Source organism: Ursus arctos, chromosome Y (genome assembly GCF_023065955.2).
Source record: "Ursus arctos isolate Adak ecotype North America chromosome Y, UrsArc2.0, whole genome shotgun sequence".
NCBI classification, from domain to species: Eukaryota; Metazoa; Chordata; class Mammalia; order Carnivora; family Ursidae; genus Ursus; species Ursus arctos.
The window spans coordinates 29,361,289-29,382,443 of NC_079874.1; the positions used below are offsets into that span (position 1 = coordinate 29,361,289).

At 51.1% G+C, this 21,155-nt stretch overlaps 1 protein-coding gene across 6 annotated transcripts; it reads left to right on the top strand.

Annotated features, from left to right (window-relative positions):
• Positions 1–1,449: 1,449 nt before the first annotated feature.
• LOC130544364 (arylsulfatase D-like) lies at positions 1,450–20,923 on the top strand. 6 transcript variants are annotated; one of them, XM_057315760.1, is made up of 10 exons: positions 1,450–1,556; positions 3,139–3,285; positions 8,589–8,710; positions 10,631–10,753; positions 13,031–13,454; positions 13,840–13,976; positions 15,197–15,331; positions 17,222–17,384; positions 18,583–18,704; positions 20,049–20,923. In XM_057315760.1, exons 1-10 carry the CDS (start codon positions 1,513–1,515, stop codon positions 20,411–20,413), a joined length of 1,782 nt encoding a protein of 593 aa, XP_057171743.1. In that variant the 5' UTR covers positions 1,450–1,512; the 3' UTR covers positions 20,414–20,923. The 6 variants fall into 6 exon arrangements, with proteins under 6 accessions (XP_057171743.1, XP_057171741.1, XP_057171745.1 ...); XM_057315758.1 differs by having other exon boundaries at positions 1,458–1,556; positions 8,532–8,710; XM_057315762.1 differs by lacking the exon at positions 1,450–1,556 and adding an exon at positions 2,232–2,296 and having other exon boundaries at positions 8,532–8,710.
• Positions 20,924–21,155: the final 232 nt, after the last annotated feature.

Here is a 21,155-nt window from a genome sequence, read left to right on the forward strand (position 1 = left end):
GACGGTTAAGTCGCCCATTTACGTCGCTGGGATAGTTTTGCTCTTCAAAACACAAAAGGTATAAGGAAGACGCAGTGGCGTGCAGTCACCCCCAAGTAAACCCAAACACCGTGGGTTGTTCAGGCCGCACCCCAACAAGGAAGTGGGGAGTAGAGCCCCTCCGGCCATGGGGATTTCCATCACTGGACCCCAGCCCCACCTGCAGGGGAGTTCACAATCCCAGGGGAAGGTATTTGTGTCAAAAAGATTTGCAGACAAAAGCCAGGTGAGCACCAAGTATAATTAGCCCTGAAAAGGTGTGACGGGGGCCAATTTAAAGCGTGTAGGTTTATTACTTTCCACATCGAATCTCTTGGAGGTTTGCACCAACTGTTTCAAACTGAAACTCTTTTCAAGCGTTTATTCCCCGTGATTTAGGGAAACCCAGACCTTGGGGGCCGTGCTGGGCATTCAGTATTCTTCTGCTCTGTGTGGGGAGGTCACTGCATGAGGACCAAGGTCCCTAGCCCACTGGCTTTGCACTGGACATGTCCAGGACGGGACACCAGCAGGATGGGGATTTCGTTCCAGACCCTGCACCCAATTCCCGCTCTCTGCACACACGCACCCCTACGCCCCACCACTATCATTCTACCGAGGCCACCATAACAAAGGACCACCATAACAAAGGACCACCATGGCGGCAGCTTTAACCATGTGAATTTATTCTTTCAAAGCTCTAGGGTGTGTGTGTGGGCGGGGAGTCTGAGATTAAGGTGTGGACAGGGTGGGCTTCTCTGGAGTCCTCTCCAGAAATGGGAGCTCACTGGTCTATCAATTCAAAGGCAAAAAGATCTTTTCTCCCAACAGCTCCTTCAGAAATGAGTTTTCAAGAAAGACCCCCAAGGGTGTTAGGGCAACCTACCCCAACTCCCAAGCTTTTGGCAGGCCTTAATTCCCAAGGGTATCTCCCCAAAATGCAGAACTGAGTTGGAAAGGGAAAAAGGGAACTCCGGGCAGCTAATGGGGACCAGGACGTGGATATGACCACCAAGTACACCCGCAATGTCAAGTCCCGTGGGTGAGGGTCTAACTAGCCTAGCTCACATCCGACCCCGGGCCCCACCTTGGCCATAGAGAAGGGGGCTGGCGTCCTGGGCCCCTAGTAAAACATAATTCACATTCTGGTTGCCTGATTGCACGCGGCCAGTCCCCAGACTTTTCGGGTTTGCTGGAAAAGGGGACTCCCTGGCCGAGGGCTGCTGGGGTTCCCCGAGCCCAAACCCAGCCCGGATTCATCATCCTCTCCTCCGCCCCAGTCTCCTGGGAGTGCCCGCCCGGAGGCGCCGGGGACTCCGGAAAACCGGTTTCCAAGATCAATTCCCGGAAGGCCCGGGGCGACAGGAGATTAAACGGATTGGGGCGGACCGGGCCCTACCCCCCCCCCGGGGGGGGGGGGGGCTCGGCGGCGTGGGCGGGTCCGGACGCCGCGCGCTAGGGGCAGAGTCCTGCGCGCCGTGCCCGCGCGCGGCCATGGGACCCAGGGCTCCGAGGGGACGCATGGCGCCCGCTGCCAGGTGCGCGGGGCTCGGAGACGCGGCCCCCACTCGGGACCGGGATGGGGGCTTGGGGAGGGTGCGCACTGGGCGAGCGTGGCCCCCGGGACGGGCGGGCGATGTGTGCGCCTTGGAGTCACCCAAACTCAGCTATACGTTCGCTTCGCAGTCGCAGGGACGCGGGACGGGAGAGGTGGCGTTGGAGGGGAAGGGAGAGGAAGCCAGACGCAGGAAAAGGGAGGAGAGGGAGTGAGGGCGAGAGGAAGGGGAGCCGCCAGGCTGTGCTTGGAGGCCACGCCCCTGCAGAGCGAGGCCTGGTCCCATCCCCCACTGCGTACCACAAGCTCCTTGGCCCCGAGTACCCCTCCCCACGAGCCCTCGGAGCCCTGCTGCGTGCCCCCACGGTCTAGCACACGCCCCCTCCCGCTTCCCGCCACCTAACCCCGGAGCGCGGCCGTGTCCCCAAACCCCACTCTCCACGATACGCCCGGTCCCCTCGATTCCGTACCCCCCAATAGCACGGCGGCGTCTCCCTCTCTAGCACACGTCCCTGTCCCCCAGCTCCTTTCCTCCCCCCACATCCCCGCTTTGTTCCGTTCCCCCCCATCCCAGCACGGCCGCACCCTCCCCCACTTCGAGACACGTCCGGTCCAGCCCCTGGATCCCCGCCTCCCAAAACGCGCCTCTTCCTCCTTCTTACACGGCCCCGCCCCCCCCCAACAAGAGCGGAGCCGAGGCCTCCAACTCCAACACTAAGACAGGTCCAGTCCCCCGAGACCCCTCCTACCCCTCCCCACCACCCTCTAAGACGCGCCAGGCCCGTCCCCCGTCCGGAATGCGGCCACCCTCTCGACACTCCGCCTACGCCCCGTCCCGCCCGGGCCTTCTCAGTCCCTGTCCCCCTGCTCCGGACTGCTGGCGCCCCAGGGTGCAATCGGCGAACGGGACAGCACTGGGGCCCTGCTGGGGACCCCGGGGCACGCTCCTGTTCCCAGCCAGGAACCAGGAATGAGGATCAGGGCGCCCAGGCCCCGCATCCCTCCCGGTTTTGGGGCGGGAAGAGCCCCGGCCTTGCTGGCAACGCGAGCTCCACGTCCTTGTTGTAACTCCTGGGTCACACCAGCAGTGCTGTGTCTCCCTGTGGTGGCGGGGGTGCTTTGAATCCCACATTCTAACTTTTAAAATGCATGTTCCCCGCTGCTCCGAGCCTCTGGGTCCGCCTCCCTCCTGTGGGGTCGCCCCGGGGACGGAAGGCGCGCTCTGGCCGCCTTTACAGCGGGAAAGGGAGGGAGGCGCGTCCCGGAAGGCAAGGGCTCAGCCCTCTTATCCAGCCCTTTAGGGAGCGCCCCACAGAAGTAGCAGGATTAGTGACCGACGGAGTGGGGAGGAGGTACCCGGACAAAACCCTAGCGCGTTCCAGTTTTCCGCGCCCCGTGTTAGTTTGCGAGCAGTCAGAACAAAGGGACCAGCGCTTGGATGCGATCCCTTGGTAAATCCTCCTTTAGGGCAAATGCCCGTGCCTTCCGAGCAATACGCTTTGCAATGCCCCCTGGACTTTCCAAATCCTAGACATTCCTTTTGGCCTCTTTGTTTGTCTCTCCAGGGACTCTCTGTGGGTTCTACTCCTGTGTTTGCTCCTGAGGACTTCCGAGTTACAAGCAGCAAATGCGCTTAAACCCAATATTCTACTGATAATGGCAGACGACCTTGGCATTGGGGATCTTGGTTGCTATGGGAACGACACACTCAGGTATAATGTGCTGGTGATGCTGGTGGTCCTGGTACCCTGTGTGTGTGTGTGTCTGTGTGTGTTAGCCGGGACATCTGGCTGAACAGTGCATTGAAAATATACCTGTCGTGGGAAAGTCCTTAGCGCATCAGATCTGAACACCAAGTAAATTATTTTTTGACCGGAAAGCAGGGTCCTAAACTGAAATGTTCAAACAACATGGCACTCTGGTGGGAGGGTGAATTCCTTTCTTAGGGCTGCCTTAACAAAGGACCACAAATGGAGTAACTTTAGACAACAGGAATTTCTTCTGTTTTAGTCCTGGAGACGGGAAGTCTGAGATCCAGGCGGGGCAGGGCTGCTGAGATCCAGGTGGGGCAGGGCTGCTGAGATCCAGGTGGGGCAGGGCTGCTGAGATCCAGGTGGGGCAGGGCTGTGGTCCGTCCTGAAACTCCAGGGGAGGGTCCTTCCTCTTCCAGCTTCTGGGGCTTCAGGCATCCCTGGATTTGTGGCCACGTCTCTCCCATTTCTTCCGTCCTCATGTGGCTCTTCGTCTGTGTCTGTCTCCTCTTCTGTGTCTTCTGAGGACCCCGTCATTGGATTTAGGGCCACCCTGATCCAGGGTGAGCTTATTCCTAGATCCTTAACTAATCACACCTGTAAAGACCCCATTTCCAAGTCAGGTCCTATTCACAAATACTGGGAATTAGGAAATGGCAGCTCTGAGGCTGCTATTCACACTGTAGGGGAGCTCAGCGCGTGTCCACAGTACACAGGCTCCTAGGCCATCCCTGCTGGCCAACGTGGACACTGATGTTTGCGAGGTCTATGCAACAGCAGGAAAAAACATAGAAAAGTACCTCATTCCATTTCTTTTAGGAAGACCCCCACCCCAGCATCACACCATCTGCCTTGTATTAACTGCCCACTGTGGGACCGGCCTACACAGACCCAGGCCCACCCCTTCTGGTCACGGCCTTTCCAACAGCAGCAGAAATCTGCCCTGTGTATCCAGGGATCTTCCTCCCCGACACTGAGCCTGCCCAGTTATTCTTCCCAGAACAGACCACTCACCCAGTTAAGGTGGACAATTCATTGGCTTCTGGTATCTTCAGACAAGTCCATCCATCACCACAATGCATTTTAGAAGATTTTCATACCCCAAGAGAACGCCTTGCCCTCTCTGAGCCATCACTTCCTGTAATGGACTGAATCGTGTCCCCCAGGGTTCGTAGGATGAATTCCTAACCCCGCAGGACCTTCTGTGGCCTGCTGCTTTGAGTAAAGAAATCTGAGCCCATTAAGAAATTAATTAAGAGACTGGGATTGCACGCCCATTACCACCCCTAGGGGGCAGCCCCCATGATTTTTTTTTTTTAATGTCCGGTGTTTCTCCTTCCAACTAAAACAGGCAGAGTGGAAGGAGGGTCTTTGGGGCATCCTAAAGCCGGCAAAGATGTTCTCTTAATTTAATGCGTTGAATCACTGATGAAGACATTGAGCCCATGTCTACATGGGTTGCAGGGCGCCCCTTACAGGTGTGGGGGCCATGCCCCTCGCCATCCGCCCAAAAGGAATGTGGCCATTCTGCCCACACCTACTGCACTTCCCTGGCCTTCAGAACGTTGCTCCACCGCACGTCCACCCACCCTAATGCGAGCAGGGCACACCCCCTTGAAAAATTCTGCCCAAGTAAGCTATCAGGTCTGACGGGCAAAGACGTTTAAGAACCACTCAGTTTAGAGAAACTGTCTTTACTTTCGAGGCGACTTGGCTCCCCTTATAGTATATAAGACATCCTTCGGAGATTTGCTGTGAAATCATTCCGACTCCTCTAGCATATAAGCCACTCTGCACCAGTGAATCCATCCCATAGAATTCTCTCCAGCAACTTCCATGCTAGAAGGGGCTTATGTTCAGAATCAGGGGTCGGACACCCTTGTTTGTCAGTCACTCCGGTCGCTCATGAGGGACACACCGGGTCTGTCTTTCATATCCTGCCTCCTAAGAAAGGGAGGTCGAGAACCCATGAGGTGTGCAATGAATGTGTAGCCACTGAGAGGGGAGCAGGAGGTCAGGACAGAAGAGGGAGCCCCACGACTGGCTCTGTGGCCCCGACCCTGCTTCTGAAGAGCTGTGCCATCAGTCATACGTCCAGCCTCACTTTCCCCTCTTGATATGGCGCCATTGGATGATCTCCACCTTTCCTTCTGGGTCCATGATGCAAAACATGGAAGTGACCCCCTGAGGCTCTGAGAGCAAAGCCACACCAAACGTGTGTTAACGTCAGAGACAAGTGTGTAAATACATGTGGAAGCTGCTTGTTTTATTAGCATGATAGGAAGAAAAAATCTCTCTTCTTTGAGGAAAATCTCATTTATGCCCTGCCCCTCCATTCCTTCCCTGAGAGTCACTGGGCTGTTTCTCACCATATTTATATCCTTCTCAGACACTCTCATGCTTTCTCTCTGTTTTTTAAATAAAAATATCTGATCCCACGGGCCAGAGGGTTATTTAAAAGAAAAAGAATGCATAAAAAAATGAAAGGCACTTGAGAGCAGTATTTTAGGATTTTATTTGCCAGTCAACTTGGTTAGGGAAAGAAGGAATTGACATAAATTGATTGAGAAGCACAGAATTTAAAACCAGTAGCATTTTTCCTGTTTTAAGGAATCTTTTAACAAGTAGAGGAATGAGATTCTGCAGCAGAAGATATCTGTGCTGAGGTTGAAACCTGTGGTGTTTTTCATTCTGTTCCAGTGTGTAGATAATCATGAAGACATCTGTAAGAGATAAATACTTGATAGAAGAGAGGTAGATAGCTAGACAGACAAATGATGGATGGATGGATGGATGGGTGGATGGATGGATGGATGGATGGATAGATGGATGATGTATGGGAAGATACATGGGTGGATGGACGGATGGATGGATGGAAAGATGGAAGTATGGGTAGAAAGATGATAGATTGGTAGATTATAGATAAATGGACTATTGGATATCAAACTAGAGATAGAACTTTTGTAAACTGAAAAATAGGTCAGAGCTAATATTATACTTATTTGGTAATTATAAATTATAATTATTAAAATGATACTTAATTGGTAGAATCCTATAAGCCCTTCCAAGGCGTGTTCATAATTTAGTCAAAAAAACAAAAGTAAATTTTTACAATTGGGTTATTGAACACAACCAGCATGAGTACCGAATGGGTGATTTTTACTAACAGCATTTATATTTCAGTTGGTTGCCATTGTAAAAAGAGTCAAAGGTGACCAAAGCGGCCAGACCCGCCTTGACTGACTCAGCTATTCTCCGGAAACAGAGGCGCGGCAGGGCCGCAGCAGCGGCCCAGAGTAGCAGGTGTCTGCAGTGCTGGCTTCAGCTGTGGTTTCCGGGCATGTAGGACGGGCTGGTAGCCACAGCTGAAGGAGTACAGACCACAGCTTCCATGCAAGAGGACAAAGGGCACTCTGTCTTTAAATAGGAACAAAGCCATCAGGAAAAAAGCCATAGTGGTCACAAAGTGGATGGGTGGTTGTAAAGCATCGGAAAATCCACGATTAATGGAAGGTGTGAGTCTAAGGGTAGAGATGTTTGAGCCACAACCTCCAGAACGCCGCACTCGCTGGATTTTTTAAGTCACACGGATCAGGTGCGATTTAAGGAGGTGTTTAAACCCTCCTTTGGCCCTTTCTAGCTCCATCACCAGGGACGAGTGGCTCCACCTCCCAGCTTTGCTTGTCTCCTTGCCAACGGGGAGATCACTCCATTGACCAAGAAATCGTTGGGACTAAAGATAACAGCGAGTCCAAAAATGCAGCTTTTCCCTTTAAGAGTCTCCAGAATTGTTATGTTACTATATTACTACACTAACTCAGAAGTTACTTACTGACCTCCCATGCATTCACACCAAACATCTTTTGAGCACTTTCCTCCTGCCCATGACCTTGGTGCTTAACCAGCTTCAAGGATTTTGAAGACTACACTTGTAATTTTTCATTTTTTTTTCAGACAACATGTACTGTGGTCACACAGAGGGACCAAAACAAAAGCAGAAATTAAAACTAAAAATGTATTCTTCAAAATTGGCAACACCATCTGAGTTAGGAAGAAAGGTATTTACGGCAACGTTCGGAGGTTGGTCTTGGCGGTGATCTCGATGCATCAGAAGTTCTTGAACACGAAAACCCACACTAGGACTTTGGGATGCCCACCGGCTCCTAGACGTCCTTCAGTTGACTAATAGCTCTTTCAGGGTTCATCTTATTTGTATCCTCTCTCCACAAAACTTATGGACAGGGACCCTCTGAGACAACTGGCATCCCCCCACTAGTAAGCAGTCTGGGTCACAGGGCTTTGGAAGTGGCTTGTGTCCAAGAAAATAGTATTGACTGGCCCCATGACTCAGCCTGGGGCTGCCCAGACCCTCAACAAAGCCGCAGTCACTTCTGCGATCCCCTCCTACAGCGCTGGGAGAACAAGGACCCTCAGAGGCTCTTCTCCCCAGTAGGTAATGCTTGTGGACCACTCTCAAGTCCCTCAGCACCCTCCGCCAGCACTCATGCTCAGCAAGGAAGCCCTCCACCCATGCCTCAGGTTCCCTCCAAAGATCCCGTTGACCTTGGGGCCATCGGACCACCTGCCCAGTAAGGAAGTTTTAGGTATCAGCTCTCCTAGATTGTATTCCGTCCACTTTAAATCAGCCAGTGCCTTTGGTCTTGCTGTCTTCCTGCTCTCTTTACTTCACTTGTCTCTGCTAGTTAACCCATCCACATGGAAACCGGGTGGTGTAGGCAGGAAAGGGGCACTCCTTCCCCATTCGACTGGGAAGGCTGTTTCCCATTTGTGAAATAGAGCGTGTTCACAGAGGAGCAAAGAGTAAAGGTCTAAAGGACCCACCTTTGCAAGCAAACAGCTCGATGTGTCCACAGCTTCCTGGCTGATGAGAGCAGACAGCAAAAACAAGATGGCGCACAACTGTTATGGCTACACACAGCAAGAGCATCAAGGGAAGCTTGTTTCTGGTGGCCAAGACCTTTGGGTGATGGTGGTGGGCTCAGATGGTGGCTATGCATGCAGTGGGTTGGGCTGCGGCCCAGGATCCCGGGACGAGGGCTCAGCACCTTTTGCAGCAAGTGGTCCTCTGTACATGTGCTCATGCTGGTGGTTTTGGGGGTGGGTCCATCTGCCTCTGCAAGACAGCATATGCAACTGATGGTAAAACCCTCAAGAAATACTGATGTCCTCCGTGCCATGCATTTCAGTGCAGGGATCCCTGTAAGCACCGTCTTGACCGGGATGTTTGTGTGTGGTTTGCTCAGGACACCCAATATCGACCGGCTTGCAGAGGAAGGTGTGAAGCTCACCCAGCACCTGGCGGCCGCCCCCGTCTGCACCCCCAGCCGATCTTCCTTTCTCACGGGGAGGCACTCCTTCCGATCAGGTGAGTGTTGCGGGGACGACCGAGAAAGTGGCACGTCTGCATCCGCTCATTTCTTGTCCTTAATATTATTAGCGATGGTTGAGATCCAGGGAAAATAGTGCAGATAGAATCAGAAGTGGCATCACCTTGAACTTACATAAAGCATACTGTGTTTTAGGTAGTCGTGCGATGACTGGGTTGATTGGGAATTCAGAGACCGGAACTTTCTTGGGGTGTCTGGTTATGGTTGACTTTGTGTTTATTTGTTTAAAAAATTCAGTCAGTCTTGATGTGTAGTCATGATTTCAGACAGGCTCTGGGGGATCGTGTAGGGAGCCGAATGGTGGTCCCCAAAGATCCCACATCCTAATTCCCAGAGTGGACGAATGTTTCCTTATATGGCAAAGGGGACTTTGAAGATGGAATTAGGTGAAGGATCTTGAGATGGGAACTTTATCCTAGATTATCCAGGTGGCCCAGCGTCATCGAAAATGTCCTTTAAAAAAAAATTTGTATTTATTTGACACAGAGAGAGAGAGAGTAGCGAGGGAGAGGGAGAAGCAGGGGGTCTGCTGGGAGCCCGATGCAGGACTCGATCCCAAGACCCCGGGATCATGACCTGAGCCAGAGGCAGACGCTTAACCAACTGAGCCACCCAGGTGCCCCCAGAGAGGTCCTTCTAAGGGGGAAGCAGGAGGGTCAGAATCAGGGAGGAACAAGGAAGAGGTTGGTGAGAGGCACTCTGAGGCTGCAGGAAGGGCCCTGATTTGTCAGTGTCGTCTTCAGCTGAACGCATGCACGCCCATGACCTCGCCTTTCCAAAGTATGTGCCCAGCATGTACACACACGCACGTTCTGCAGAAGACGGAATGAGAACGTTCACAGCAGCACTGTTTGTACGGTGCAAACACGGACACAGTTCATCGGGGCAGGAGTGGGTGAATAAACTGGTACATTCACATATTGGACTGTTGTCGTATTAGTCTGTCTGAGCTGCCGTACCGAATAGCACAGATGGACCCAACAGAGATTAATTTTCTGACCGTCTTGGAGGCTGGCAGTCTGAGGGCGTGGGTAGGTCTGGTTCCTCCTGAGGCCTCTCTCCTGGGCGTGTAGTGTCTGCCTCCTCCCTCTGTCCTCACATGGTCGTCCCTCTGTGAGTGTCTGTGTCCTCGCCTCCTCTTCTTACAAGGACCCCAGTCCTATGGGATCAGGGCCCACCCCGATGAGCTCATTTTGACCTCTTCAAAGGCCCTATCTTCAAACACACTCACATTCTGGGGTACTGGGGGTCAGGTCTCTATGTGCAAGATGCTGGTAGCAGCTCCCCACCGAGTTGTGACAACCAAAGAGGTCTCCAGGCATTGCCGGTTGTTCCCTGGGGGGCAGAACTACTTTTGTTTGGGAACCACTGCCATATCATGGATAAAAGAGATAGATGATGATAGATAGATAGATAGATAGATAGATAGATAATAGATTTTTTGGTAGATGATAGATTAATAGATGGATAGATGATAGATAAATGATACATAGATGAATAGATGGATGGATAGATAATAGTTGGATTGATAGATTAATTGATAGGTGGATAGATAGGTAGATAGATGAATAGATGGGTGGGTGGATTGATAGATGAATAGATGATGGATGGATGGATGGATGGATGGATGATAGAGAGAGAGAGAGAGAATCTCTCATGCCAAGGCAGGGTTTCTCAATCCCTCACTGCTGACATTTGGGCTGGATGATTCTCTGTGGTGGGGGCATCCCGGGCACTGCAGGGTGTTTCCCCCACCAGAGGCCAGTAGTACCCCTTCCTGCAATTGTGACAGCCCAGACCTGCCCCAGACAGGGTGAAGAGTCCACAGGTGTGGGCCGGGTTCATCCCCTGCTGCAGTCAAGGGAGACTGAGTGCTTGCTCTCTGCTCTGCTCCACAGGCATGGAAGCCGATGACGGCTACCGCGTCCTGCAGTGGAACGGGGGATCGGGCGGACTCCCCGCGAACGAAACCACATTTGCGAGAATCCTACAGCAGCAAGGTTATGCAACCGGCCTCATAGGTACTCATACCATTCAGGGAGCCTGAGGAGCAACCGTGAAGAACACCTGTTTCCCTTCAAGGCGAAAAAGTCACCTGTCAGAACCAAAATCGGGTGCTGGCCCCATCTGATCTCTCTTGGTCACGCTTCTGGAACTTCTGTCATTGACAAGCAATTTTAATTCAACATCTTGGGAGATTTGCCTTTTCTCTTCCATTCCCAGGCTTTGTGTGAGGGGCTGGTCTCATAGGCACCTGCTGCCTGACACCCTCCCCCCCCAAAACTCCAGCCTCCAGAAGGAAAGCAGGTGTTCGGCAAAACCACTTTGTGGAAGCATTTTAGACTCAGAGCCACATTTATCCGTTAGGGAATGATGGGAATCCTCTGGAGAGCCAATTCTCACACATCGTTAGTCAAGGGCCGACCTTATAACACCACCTGTCTGAGAACGGCACTCCGACACCTGCCAGGTGACTTCTTTACAGATGGGCGCCCACCTGTCATGGACCAGATGGCTCATGACCGCTTTCATTCCTTGCTCAGCCTGTGTGCTTGGACGTAGCATCCCGTCTTACAGGAACCAGAGGCCAGATGACCAGGGCGTCTTCCCCTCGGTCAAGGGAGGGCTGGGTCGGGTCTCTGTGTGCTGGGGTCCCGTTCGATTCCTCACCAGCTCTTCCACACTCAGGAGTCACTGTTGAGTTCAGAGGGGACTGTGACACCCCCACTTTGTCAGGGTGGTGATTGGCTGCATGGAGGGGTAACCACCTTCCCCCCTTTAAAAGTGTCCTGCTACGTTAGAAGTAGAGATTATGTAGATTTACTTCTCACAGTTCCGGAGGCTGAGAAGTCCAAGATCCAGACTCCGTGTCTGGTGAGGACCCGTCTTCTCTCCGTGTCTGGTGAGGACCGTCTTCTCTCCGTGTCCTCACATGTGAGAAGAAGGGGCGACGGTCTCTCTGGGGCACTAATCCCATTCACAGGAGTCTCCACCCTGAGGACCCAATCTCCTCTCCAAGGTCCAACCTCCAGATACCATCAACCTCAGGGTCAGGTCTCAACATAGGAATTTTAGGGAGACACACGTATTCAGAACATAGCATCTGCCATTTTCAAGGACATTTCCAAGGACTTTGCACGCATCCGCTCCATCACCTGTATTTCTCTTTCAATCCTAAGAAGTAGAGCAAAACTTCTTAGCCACCCAAATTGACTGGACCTTTGCATTACCAACTCACCACCATTGGGTCAATGTCCTTGACCCCACAACCACCCACATATCTCCAGTCTGTGGGTGGAATTGTGTTTAAAACAAAATAAGTAGATTTATTTTGTGTTTGCTGCAATTGCAGGTGTGCGTAGCAGTTCCTTCTGTGAATCTTTATTCTTCTGGTGCTCACACCCCATCTGTATTTAGCTGTTCACGTTCCAAGTGGTGGAAAGTGGACAAGATGGAGACTGTCTGTATACTTTTCTTCTCCACCTGTTTCACCCCCTCCCAGCATTTTCGCTTCCTTAAACGTAAGCAGGCATGTAAAGGCATGTCCCCGAGTTTGGATCAAGGACCGATTCTATAGGTCCTGGAGACGCGTAGTGAGTCATGGGAGGGAAGCGCAGGGCGGGGACCCGGTTTAACCTCTGCACTCGGAAATTGTGGCAAATGGTACGGTGGACCCTTTTCTGTCGTATTTTGTAGCTAAATTTAAGCTGGCTGAGCTTCTGGAGAGAACCCAATTCTTGTATATCCTGCTGGAATTTGATATATGGGCTTCCTCGTGTTCCATCTCGATGATATTATAAGATTACTCCCTTTGGAAAAAATCTATTATGAGCATTTCTTGCGTAATAATGAGTGGAGCGAGTTGGTTGCTTCTACTCGTCGTAAAATTATTCTAGAGCCAACGCCTGTTATCACGTAGCTGTCTTTTAAGTAAGAAATACCGGTAAGTGATATTTTCTGAGTTATCTAATAGCAGGAGAGTCTAGGGATGCAAACTTATAATTCCTAACGGTCCAGAAAACCTTAAACCTTTAATCTCTTGATAAAGGTTATGACCTCCATACGTTTGCTCAGTAATTGCGAAGTGCGATGTAACCATGGGAAAACACACCCGTATCAAACACATTCAACGTCTTCCTCTCAATCTCGAACTTCTGTCATGTTCCTTTTCTCCTGCGGGTTTTGCTGTTTGCGTACCATCGTTGTCCCTGGAGCACCCAAATTATCGGAAGGTGGTTGGCGTCAGACAGACCGCCTCCCGTGGGTCTTCTTGTTTCACGTCTCTCTCTTGTTTTCAGGAAAGTGGCATCAGGGTGTAAACTGTGAATCCTGCACTGACCACTGCCACCACCCCCTGAACCACGGATTCGACTACTTTTACGGCATGCCCTTCACGCTGGTGAACGACTGTCGGCCAGGCGGGAGCCCGGAACTGGACGCCGTGACGAGAGCCAGGCTGCGGCTTTACACCCAGATGGCGGCCCTGGGGGTCCTGACCGTCGCTGTTGGCAAGACGTGCGGGTTGATCTCTGTGTCCTGGAAGGTCGTCCTGGGTGCAGCCGGCCTCGTCTTCCTCTTCTTCGTCACCTGGTACGCCAGCTTCGGGTTTGTACGTCGTTGGAACTGTATCCTGATGAGAAACCATGACGTCACAGAGCAGCCCATGGTTTTGGAAACAACGGCGGGTCGCATGCTACACGAGGCAGTTTCTTATATTGAAAGGTAGTCCCGTTTTTGGGGCGCCTGGGTGGCTCCGCCGGTTGGGGGTCTGCCTTCGGCTCAGGTCTTGATCCCAGGGTCTTGGGATCGAGTCCCACGTCAAACTCCCTGCTCAGTGGGGAGCCTGCCTTTCCCTCTGCCTCTGCTCCTCCCCCTGCTTGTGCTCTCTCTCTCTCTCTTTCTGTCAAAATAAATAAATAAAATCTTTTTAAAAAAGGTAATCCCTTTTTTAAAGAAGAGGCAAGTTCTCCTAGCACCTGACTCTCTTTATCATCTTTGGGATTCTTTAAACCAGCCCCAATGGGGACACGGGTTCCAAGGATTCAGGTGGATCGAATGGTGTTGAAACAGGTGTCATCATCTGTGAAGGATGTTTTTCTTCTTTCAGAAATAAGCACAGGCCGTTCCTCCTCTTTGTGTCCTTGCTGCACGTACACATTCCCCTGGCGACCACAAAACACTTTCTCGGGAAGAGCCAGCACGGCTTATATGGCGACAACGTGGAGGAGATGGACTGGCTTGTAGGTAAGTCAAGGCGCGGCCATGTCTCGTTCAGTCTCGGCCTCACCGCTCAGCTTTGGTAACAGATGGGCCGCCGCCTCGCTCGGAACCAAGTTGCAATAAAGAGTAAGAGAAAAGGGAAAGAAGAGGGGGGAAGTTGCCCGTATCATTCACATGCTCCTTCAGCACTCCGTTAAGCATCTGCCTTCGGCTCAGGTCATGGTCCCAGGGTCCTGGCATCGAGCCCCACATCATTTTCCCTGCTCAGTGGGGAGTCTGCTTCTCCCTGTCCCTCTGCTTCTCCCCCACACTCATGCTCTATCTCTCTCTCAAATAAATGAATAAAATCTTAAAAAAAAAAGAAAACGGAGCCATCATGAGACATTGCAGAAAGTGAAGCAAGAACAGTACCGTTCAGGGCAACAGACCAACATCGCTTTCCTCCTACGGCCTGGAGGAAGCCTGGAGAGATCCGTTGGGATTGTAGATTGTTTTCACGTTGAAGTAGAGTTGATACACAGTGTTACCTTAGTTTCAAGGTATATATATAGATTCTTCAAAGAACGTAGACATCTAAACCCTTGCAGGATCTGAGGGCTGATCCTGGGAGAAGCATAGGGCTACCGTAGACCAACTAAAGAGGCAAACACCCCCAAAATGGGAGGGTGGATTACATCATGCTTTAAAAACATGCATTTCACTGCGATGCATGCCCGTGTGGTTTAAAATCTTTACTTTCAGTGCTTTACATGTGCGTTTGGTCTCCGTGGATAAAGCGAGTGGTTGGCTTGTAGATGGCTGTGCTCTCCTGAGCCTTGGCCCCCATGTGCCAAAACCACAGGTGGATCCTTGCAGCTCTGGCTTCCTCCTATCTCGATGGGGTTCTCCCATCCAACCCTTTCTTACCACGTCCCCCCCCCTCCCCGGCATGCACTCATTATGGACACATGTATGCGAGCCCACAGTGCCCGTTCAGAACACCCCATTGCTGCCGTGTTAGCTTTAGGTGTTTATTCTGTTTTCCGTATTTGTGATAACTTTGTAAACAAGATTCTGAATCCTGTGGTATCAGGAAAATCAGATAGGGGTACACACTTTGTGCTCACGTTCATAACAGCGGTCTCCTGGTGACTGCAGAGCCCCCTGATGGGACTTTCTAGCAAGAAAGTTACTTACAATTTTGGGTAGAATTCGCGGATGCTGTGTCACCAGCTCTGTCCTGAATTGTTCCATTTCTCTTCAAGGCGAAATCCTCAAAGCTGTTGAAGTAAACGGTTTGAAAAACACGACATTCACGTATTTTACCTCTGATCACGGAGGACATTTGGAGGCAAGAGATGAACACGGCCAGCTGGGGGGATGGAACGGAATATTCAGAGGTGAGACCAATGGATATTGGGGGTTAAAAGGCATTACGGGACCCCCCTAACGATTCCCAGCGGTATAGGCTGGAGAGCACGCAGAAGGGAAAAGAGTGTGCTTGCAAAGGGGGATTTCTTGAGCTGCTGTTATACTCCAAATTCTATCCAGATGCCAAGAGAGAGAAAAAAAACACACGTGCGCTTCCCTTAAAGGGTTTACATGTTAGCAGAAGAGTGAGATATACAAATAAATAATTAAGATAAAATTAAAATAAATGCCATCCTAACTCATGGGTAGCACAGTAACTACAACCTCGGTTGTACATGTCCCTGTATTCCACAATATCATGCGAGATTGACGGCGTGACACCTTCATATGGCCATCTTTTTAAAAGCCTGATACAGTCGTTCTGCATGATTCATGGATTCCATGTTTATGACTTCATCTCCTTGCTCAAATTTATCTGTAACCCCAAAATCCATAATTTGCAATGCCTTTGCCCTCATTTGAACAGCAGTACGCATATTAGCCGCCCAACGTGCGTGTTCTCCACTAAGGTTGGGGGAGGCTACCCTGTGCCTACATTTCATCTCTGAGACTATAAACGTGTCCTTTTCACGGTCTCTTCCGTGGTCACGTTTTTGCAGTTTTGTTTGCTTTTTGTTGGTGACTTTGCTGCTTCAAATGGCTCCTGACCGTAGTGCTGAAGGGCTGTCCCCTGTTCCCAAGGGCAAGAAGGCCCTTGGCCGTGAGCCTTATGGAGAAAATGAGGGTGTTAGGTTGGCTTCATCCAGATGGGAGTTCTAGTGCTGTTGGCCGTGAGTTCAATGCCAGTGAATCATGATGTCCACTCAATAAGGAGTCTTTCCACCAAAACACACAGAAATACACCAATTGGCTGATGAAAATACAGGGAACAGAGTCTCCCTGGAACCGAGCCCTCTGTTAGCGTCATGGTTCAGTGTGTACTAACTGGGTCTGTGTGGCGAGTTTGCAGAACATCACTCCGGGGAATAATGAGAGTCGATGGCGTCTGTTTTCTTTGACTTGGAAGTGGCTTTTCCCTCCAGTCCTCCATATACATCCCCAAGCTGCAGAGTATATTCTCTCATCGTCCCTGGTGGTATGTTCTGCAAACAGCCTACCCCTTGATTTCCGACGGTGGGACCCAGAACACAGTGCCCACCAAGCCACACCCAACTCCCCACATACAGAATGGAGACCTAATACGCAGGAGTGAGGCTGATGATTTGTGGTAACTTGTTACACAGCAGCACAAAACAGAGGCAAGCACATTACACTTTGTGACCTGCAAGAAGGAAGCATTTATTTAGCAAGATTCTCAACACATCCCTCCCTGTTTACAACTCTGCTTCGGTAACATAGGATTGCTTTATCAATACTTACATGCATTTCCTGAGGAGCCAACCTGGGCCCCAACCCATTGCTAAGGGTCCCAGAAATGAAGAAGAACCAGGAAAAGGAGCAAAGGAACAGGTGGATGGTATGGGGAGCAGGTGGGAGAGGAGGAGAAGCAGGGGGTCCCAGACCCAATTCCTAGTCCTTCCAGAAAGAAAAGGGACAGAGGAAGATGGGGCCACCAGCTGTGCACGGTGTGAAATCCCAGTGCCAGTTACACGTCTGAAGCCACACATTGCACACCATGGGGTGTGTTCCGGTGGTCACAGAGACCTGCCAGATCTCAAGAGGAGAGCATATGGACTCCACCTGCCCATTGGGGTGTGACGAGGTTCTGGAATTATTGCTGCCAGCATTTTTGGGAAGTGCAGGCTGCCACCGTGTGCCTTTATGTGCAGAAGTACCAGGTACACAGACAGACAGGTGCGCCCAGGTGTGTGTGTGAATGGGACCATCTCCTGGAGAATTCTAATGGCACTTACTTACAGGTGGCAAAGGGATGGGGGGCTGGGAAGGCGGCATCCGCGTCCCAGGGATCTTCCGGTGGCCTGGGGTGCTGCCGGCCGGCCGAGTGATCCACGAGCCCACCAGCCTGATGGATGTTTTCCCCACCGTGGTCCAGCTGGGGGGCGGCGATGTGCCCCAGGACAGGTACACGTGTAATGAGACCTCCTTCCTCCCTAGTTCCTGACAGCGGTCCTTTTACTATTTCACACGTAGGGTAGAATCCCTCAAATATAGGGGACAGCCTAATGCAAAACGATCATATTCAGTAAGACGCGATTAAATACAATATTGTGCCCATCTACTCGTTTTGCCATTTGGTAAAATTTCATAACTCAGCACAATAGCAGGGAAATGAAAGCATTAGAAGTCGATCCATTGAAACACATCTCCCTGTCATTTCCTGAGAAATCTCTTGCCCATATGTTGAAGAGGCTTTAAAATGATCTATCACCTTGATATTAGCACAGGAACAAAGACTCTTGCTAATACAAGATAAAAAGAAAGCAGTAAATATTCTGATAATGGTTTGATAGTACTCCCTTTAAGGAAACAAATAGATACCTCCGTATAAGAGAGACCAGTAGTATGTACAGATGTCTGCGTGTTTATAAAATCAGACATTTATCGTAAGGCATCGGCTCAGGCAGTTGTGGAGGCTGACAAAATGAAATCCTTATGTCAGGCCAGCAGGCTGCAGGCTCCGGCAGAATTTCCCTGGTACAGTCTGGAGGCAGAATTCCATCGTCTCAGGAAACCTCAGTCTTTGCTCTTGGCTGCCGTCAACTGATTCTGCGAGGCCCACCTTCATTGTGAAGGGTCCTCTGCTTTCCTCAAAGCCCACTGATTGTGGATGTTAACCATATCCAAAAAATGCCTTCACAGCAACACTCAGACTGGCATTTCACCAACTCACTGAACACCATGACCCAGCCACGGAGACACAGGAAATGGAACCATCATAATTGGGGTATAATTAAAAGTGTTTTACAACTGTAAGGAAAAATACTACATTTGTATGCTAAACTCAGATGGAGGGCTTTTTAGAAATATGGTCACGTGGCCATGACAGGCGAGGTCGGAAGGGTGTGTAGATGTCTGTGTGCTCACTGCGTATGGAGTGCCGCGTAACAAATGACCCCACAACGTAGTGACTTTGGGTTTAGAAATAATGACATGCATCTTGCTCAACGACTTGCAGTCTGGACAGAGCTGGGGAGACAGCCCAGCTCTGCTCCTCTTGCCCTTAGCAGGAGCCCTTACAAGCCTGGAGTTTCATTTTCAGGTGCAACGCAGCCTGAGCCGCCTTGGTCTGATTCCTCCCTGTGTTTCTTCACTGAATCAGGGTGATCGATGGCCGTAGCCTGGTGCCCTTGCTTCGGGGGACGGCTGAGCACTCTGCACATGAGTTCCTGTTTCATTACTGTGGGAAGTACCTCCATGCGGCACGCTGGCACGAGAAGGACAGTGAGTACATGCCTTCTCCCGGTGCAGGGGAGGGGGGCTTGCATTAGTCAGGGTTCCCCCTGAGAAACAGAACCAAGAGTGTGTGGGATGGATGGAAGGAAGGAAGGGAAGGAAGGAAAGAAAGGAAGGAAGGAAGGTAGGTGGATGGATAAGTGGATGGATGGAGGGAGGGAGGGAAGAAGAGAAAGAGGGTGGATGGATGGGTAGATAATGGACATATGGATGGATGCATAGATGGATGGATGGATGGATGGATGGATGGATGGATGGATGGATGGACAGACAGACGGATGGATAGAAGATAGACAGACATGATGGATGGATGGATGGATGGACAGATGGATGGATGGATAGACGATAGATAGATAGATAGATAGATAGATAGATAGATATGATGGATGGGTAGATGGATGGATGGACGGACAGATAGATGATAGATAGATAGATATGATGGATGGATGGATGGATGGATGGATGGACGAACGGATGGATGGATGGATAGACAGATGATGGATAAAGGTTGGATGGATAGATGATAGATGACGGATGGATGATAGGATAGATTGATTAATAGATAATGAGACAGAGGACAGAGAGGTAGATAACGCATGTTCATAAAGACATACAGATGAATGGGTGGGTAGAAGAAGAGAGATTTTGAAGAATTGTCTCACATGGCTGTGGGGACTGGCGAGTCTGAAATCTTCAGCGCTAGCCCGCAGTCCCGCAGGAGTGGATGCTGCCATCTTCAGTCCAAAGGCTAGAAGCTCAGGCAGAATCCCTTCCTCTTTAGGGGACCTCAGTCAGCTTTCTCTTGCATCCTTCACCTGATTGGGTGAGGCCCACCCACGGCATGGAGGACAGTCTAGTAATGTAAATGTTCAACTCACTGGAGAAAAAAACCAAAACAAAACCAAAAAAAACCCCCACGATGGCGACATATGGATTAGTATTTGACAGCATGTCTGGGCGCCATAGCCTGGCCGTGATGGCGTGTGAAACGCACTATCACAGAGCAAATCTCTTTCTGAAACGCTGAGAAGAATCAGTGAATCATGGAGAACGATGGCTGGTGCTGGGCACATGTACAGGGGAAGGGAACCTGGGGGCTCCACGCCGTGCCGCCCTCTGATTGGCTTTCTTATCTGCCATGTCCTGTTTGCTTCCCCTGCATGTGCCTGGAGCACAGCGTGTATACACACTTGGGAGAACCACCTGCTTTTCTTCTCTCCTCTCCTTTTATTTGGGTGGGATGCTGATGATTTCCCCAGGGCTGGTACGTAGGTCAGGTGTTCACTGTCAAGCACATTTCTCCTGCCCTGACCACCTCCCCGTCTGCTTTAGGCGGAAGACTCTGGAAGGTCCACTACATGACACCACGGTTCCACCCCGAGGGTGCAGGGGCCTGCTACGACCGACGCTTGTGCCCCTGCTCCGGGGACGGCGTGACCCAGCACAGCCCGCCTCTGCTCTTCGACCTCTCCAGGGACCCTTCGGAGGCACGGCCCCTGTCCCCCGGCTCCGAACCCTGGTACCACGTGGTGGTAGCACGGGTGGGCGAGGCAGTGAAACAGCACAGAAGGACCCTGAGTCCTGTGCCCCCCCAGTTTTCCCTGAGCAACATTATCTGGAAGCCGTGGCTGCAGCCGTGCTGTGGAACTTTCCCCTTGTGTGCATGCAGGCAGGACGGAGATCCCAGTGAGACATGACCTCACCCTTGGCAGGATGCCCGTCATCAGAAAGACGGGGCAGAACGTGTTGGCGAGGATGTGGAGAAAGGGGAACCCTCTTGCACTGTTGCTGGGAATGCAAACTGGGGCAGCCACTCTGGAAAACAGAATGGACGTTCTTCAAAAAAATTAAAACTAGAGCTACCCTATGACCAGTGATTCCACTCCTGGGTATTTGCCCAAAGCAAATAAAAACAGGATCTGAAACCTATCTGCACGCCCATGTTCATAGCAGCGTTCTTCCCAGCAGCCAAGACCTGGAAACAACCCAAGGGCCCATCGATGGACGGATGGGTAAAGAGCAGGTGGTCCTTGCATGCCATGCAACTCGACTCCTCCGTGAGAAGCAAGGAGATCCTGCCCTTTGTGACAACGCGGACGGACCTGGAGGACGGCATGCAAAGTGCAGGAAGCAAAACACAGATCGAAAAATACCGCGTGATCTCACCGATTCGTGGAATCTTAACAATAAAAAAAGTCAAACAGGTAGAAGCAAAGTGTGGAATAGTGGCTGCCAGGGGCTGGGGGACATGGGGAGAGGGCGTCCAGAGGGCACCCACGTTCTGGAGACCTCTCGATCAGCACGGTGACTCTAGTTCCTAATACTAGATCCCAAGTATTAGATCCTTGAAATATGCTAAGAGAGGAGATGTCAGGTATTGTCACCATTTACCTTGAAGCTGATCGCTGCCCTAAGTGATGGCTGTGTTAATTCACTTCA

Bases quoted from the DNA above. Each gene is read 5' to 3' on its own strand.
- LOC130544364 (XM_057315753.1), top strand. From the start codon at position 2,723: ATGTTCCCCGCTGCTCCGAGCCTCTGGGTCCGCCTCCCTCCTGTGGGG. The intron at 3,286-8,531 runs GTATAATGTGCT...CATGCATTTCAG, and splicing joins TATGGGAACGACACACTCAG to TGCAGGGATCCCTGTAAGCA. The intron at 8,711-10,630 runs GTGAGTGTTGCG...TCTGCTCCACAG, and splicing joins GAGGCACTCCTTCCGATCAG to GCATGGAAGCCGATGACGGC.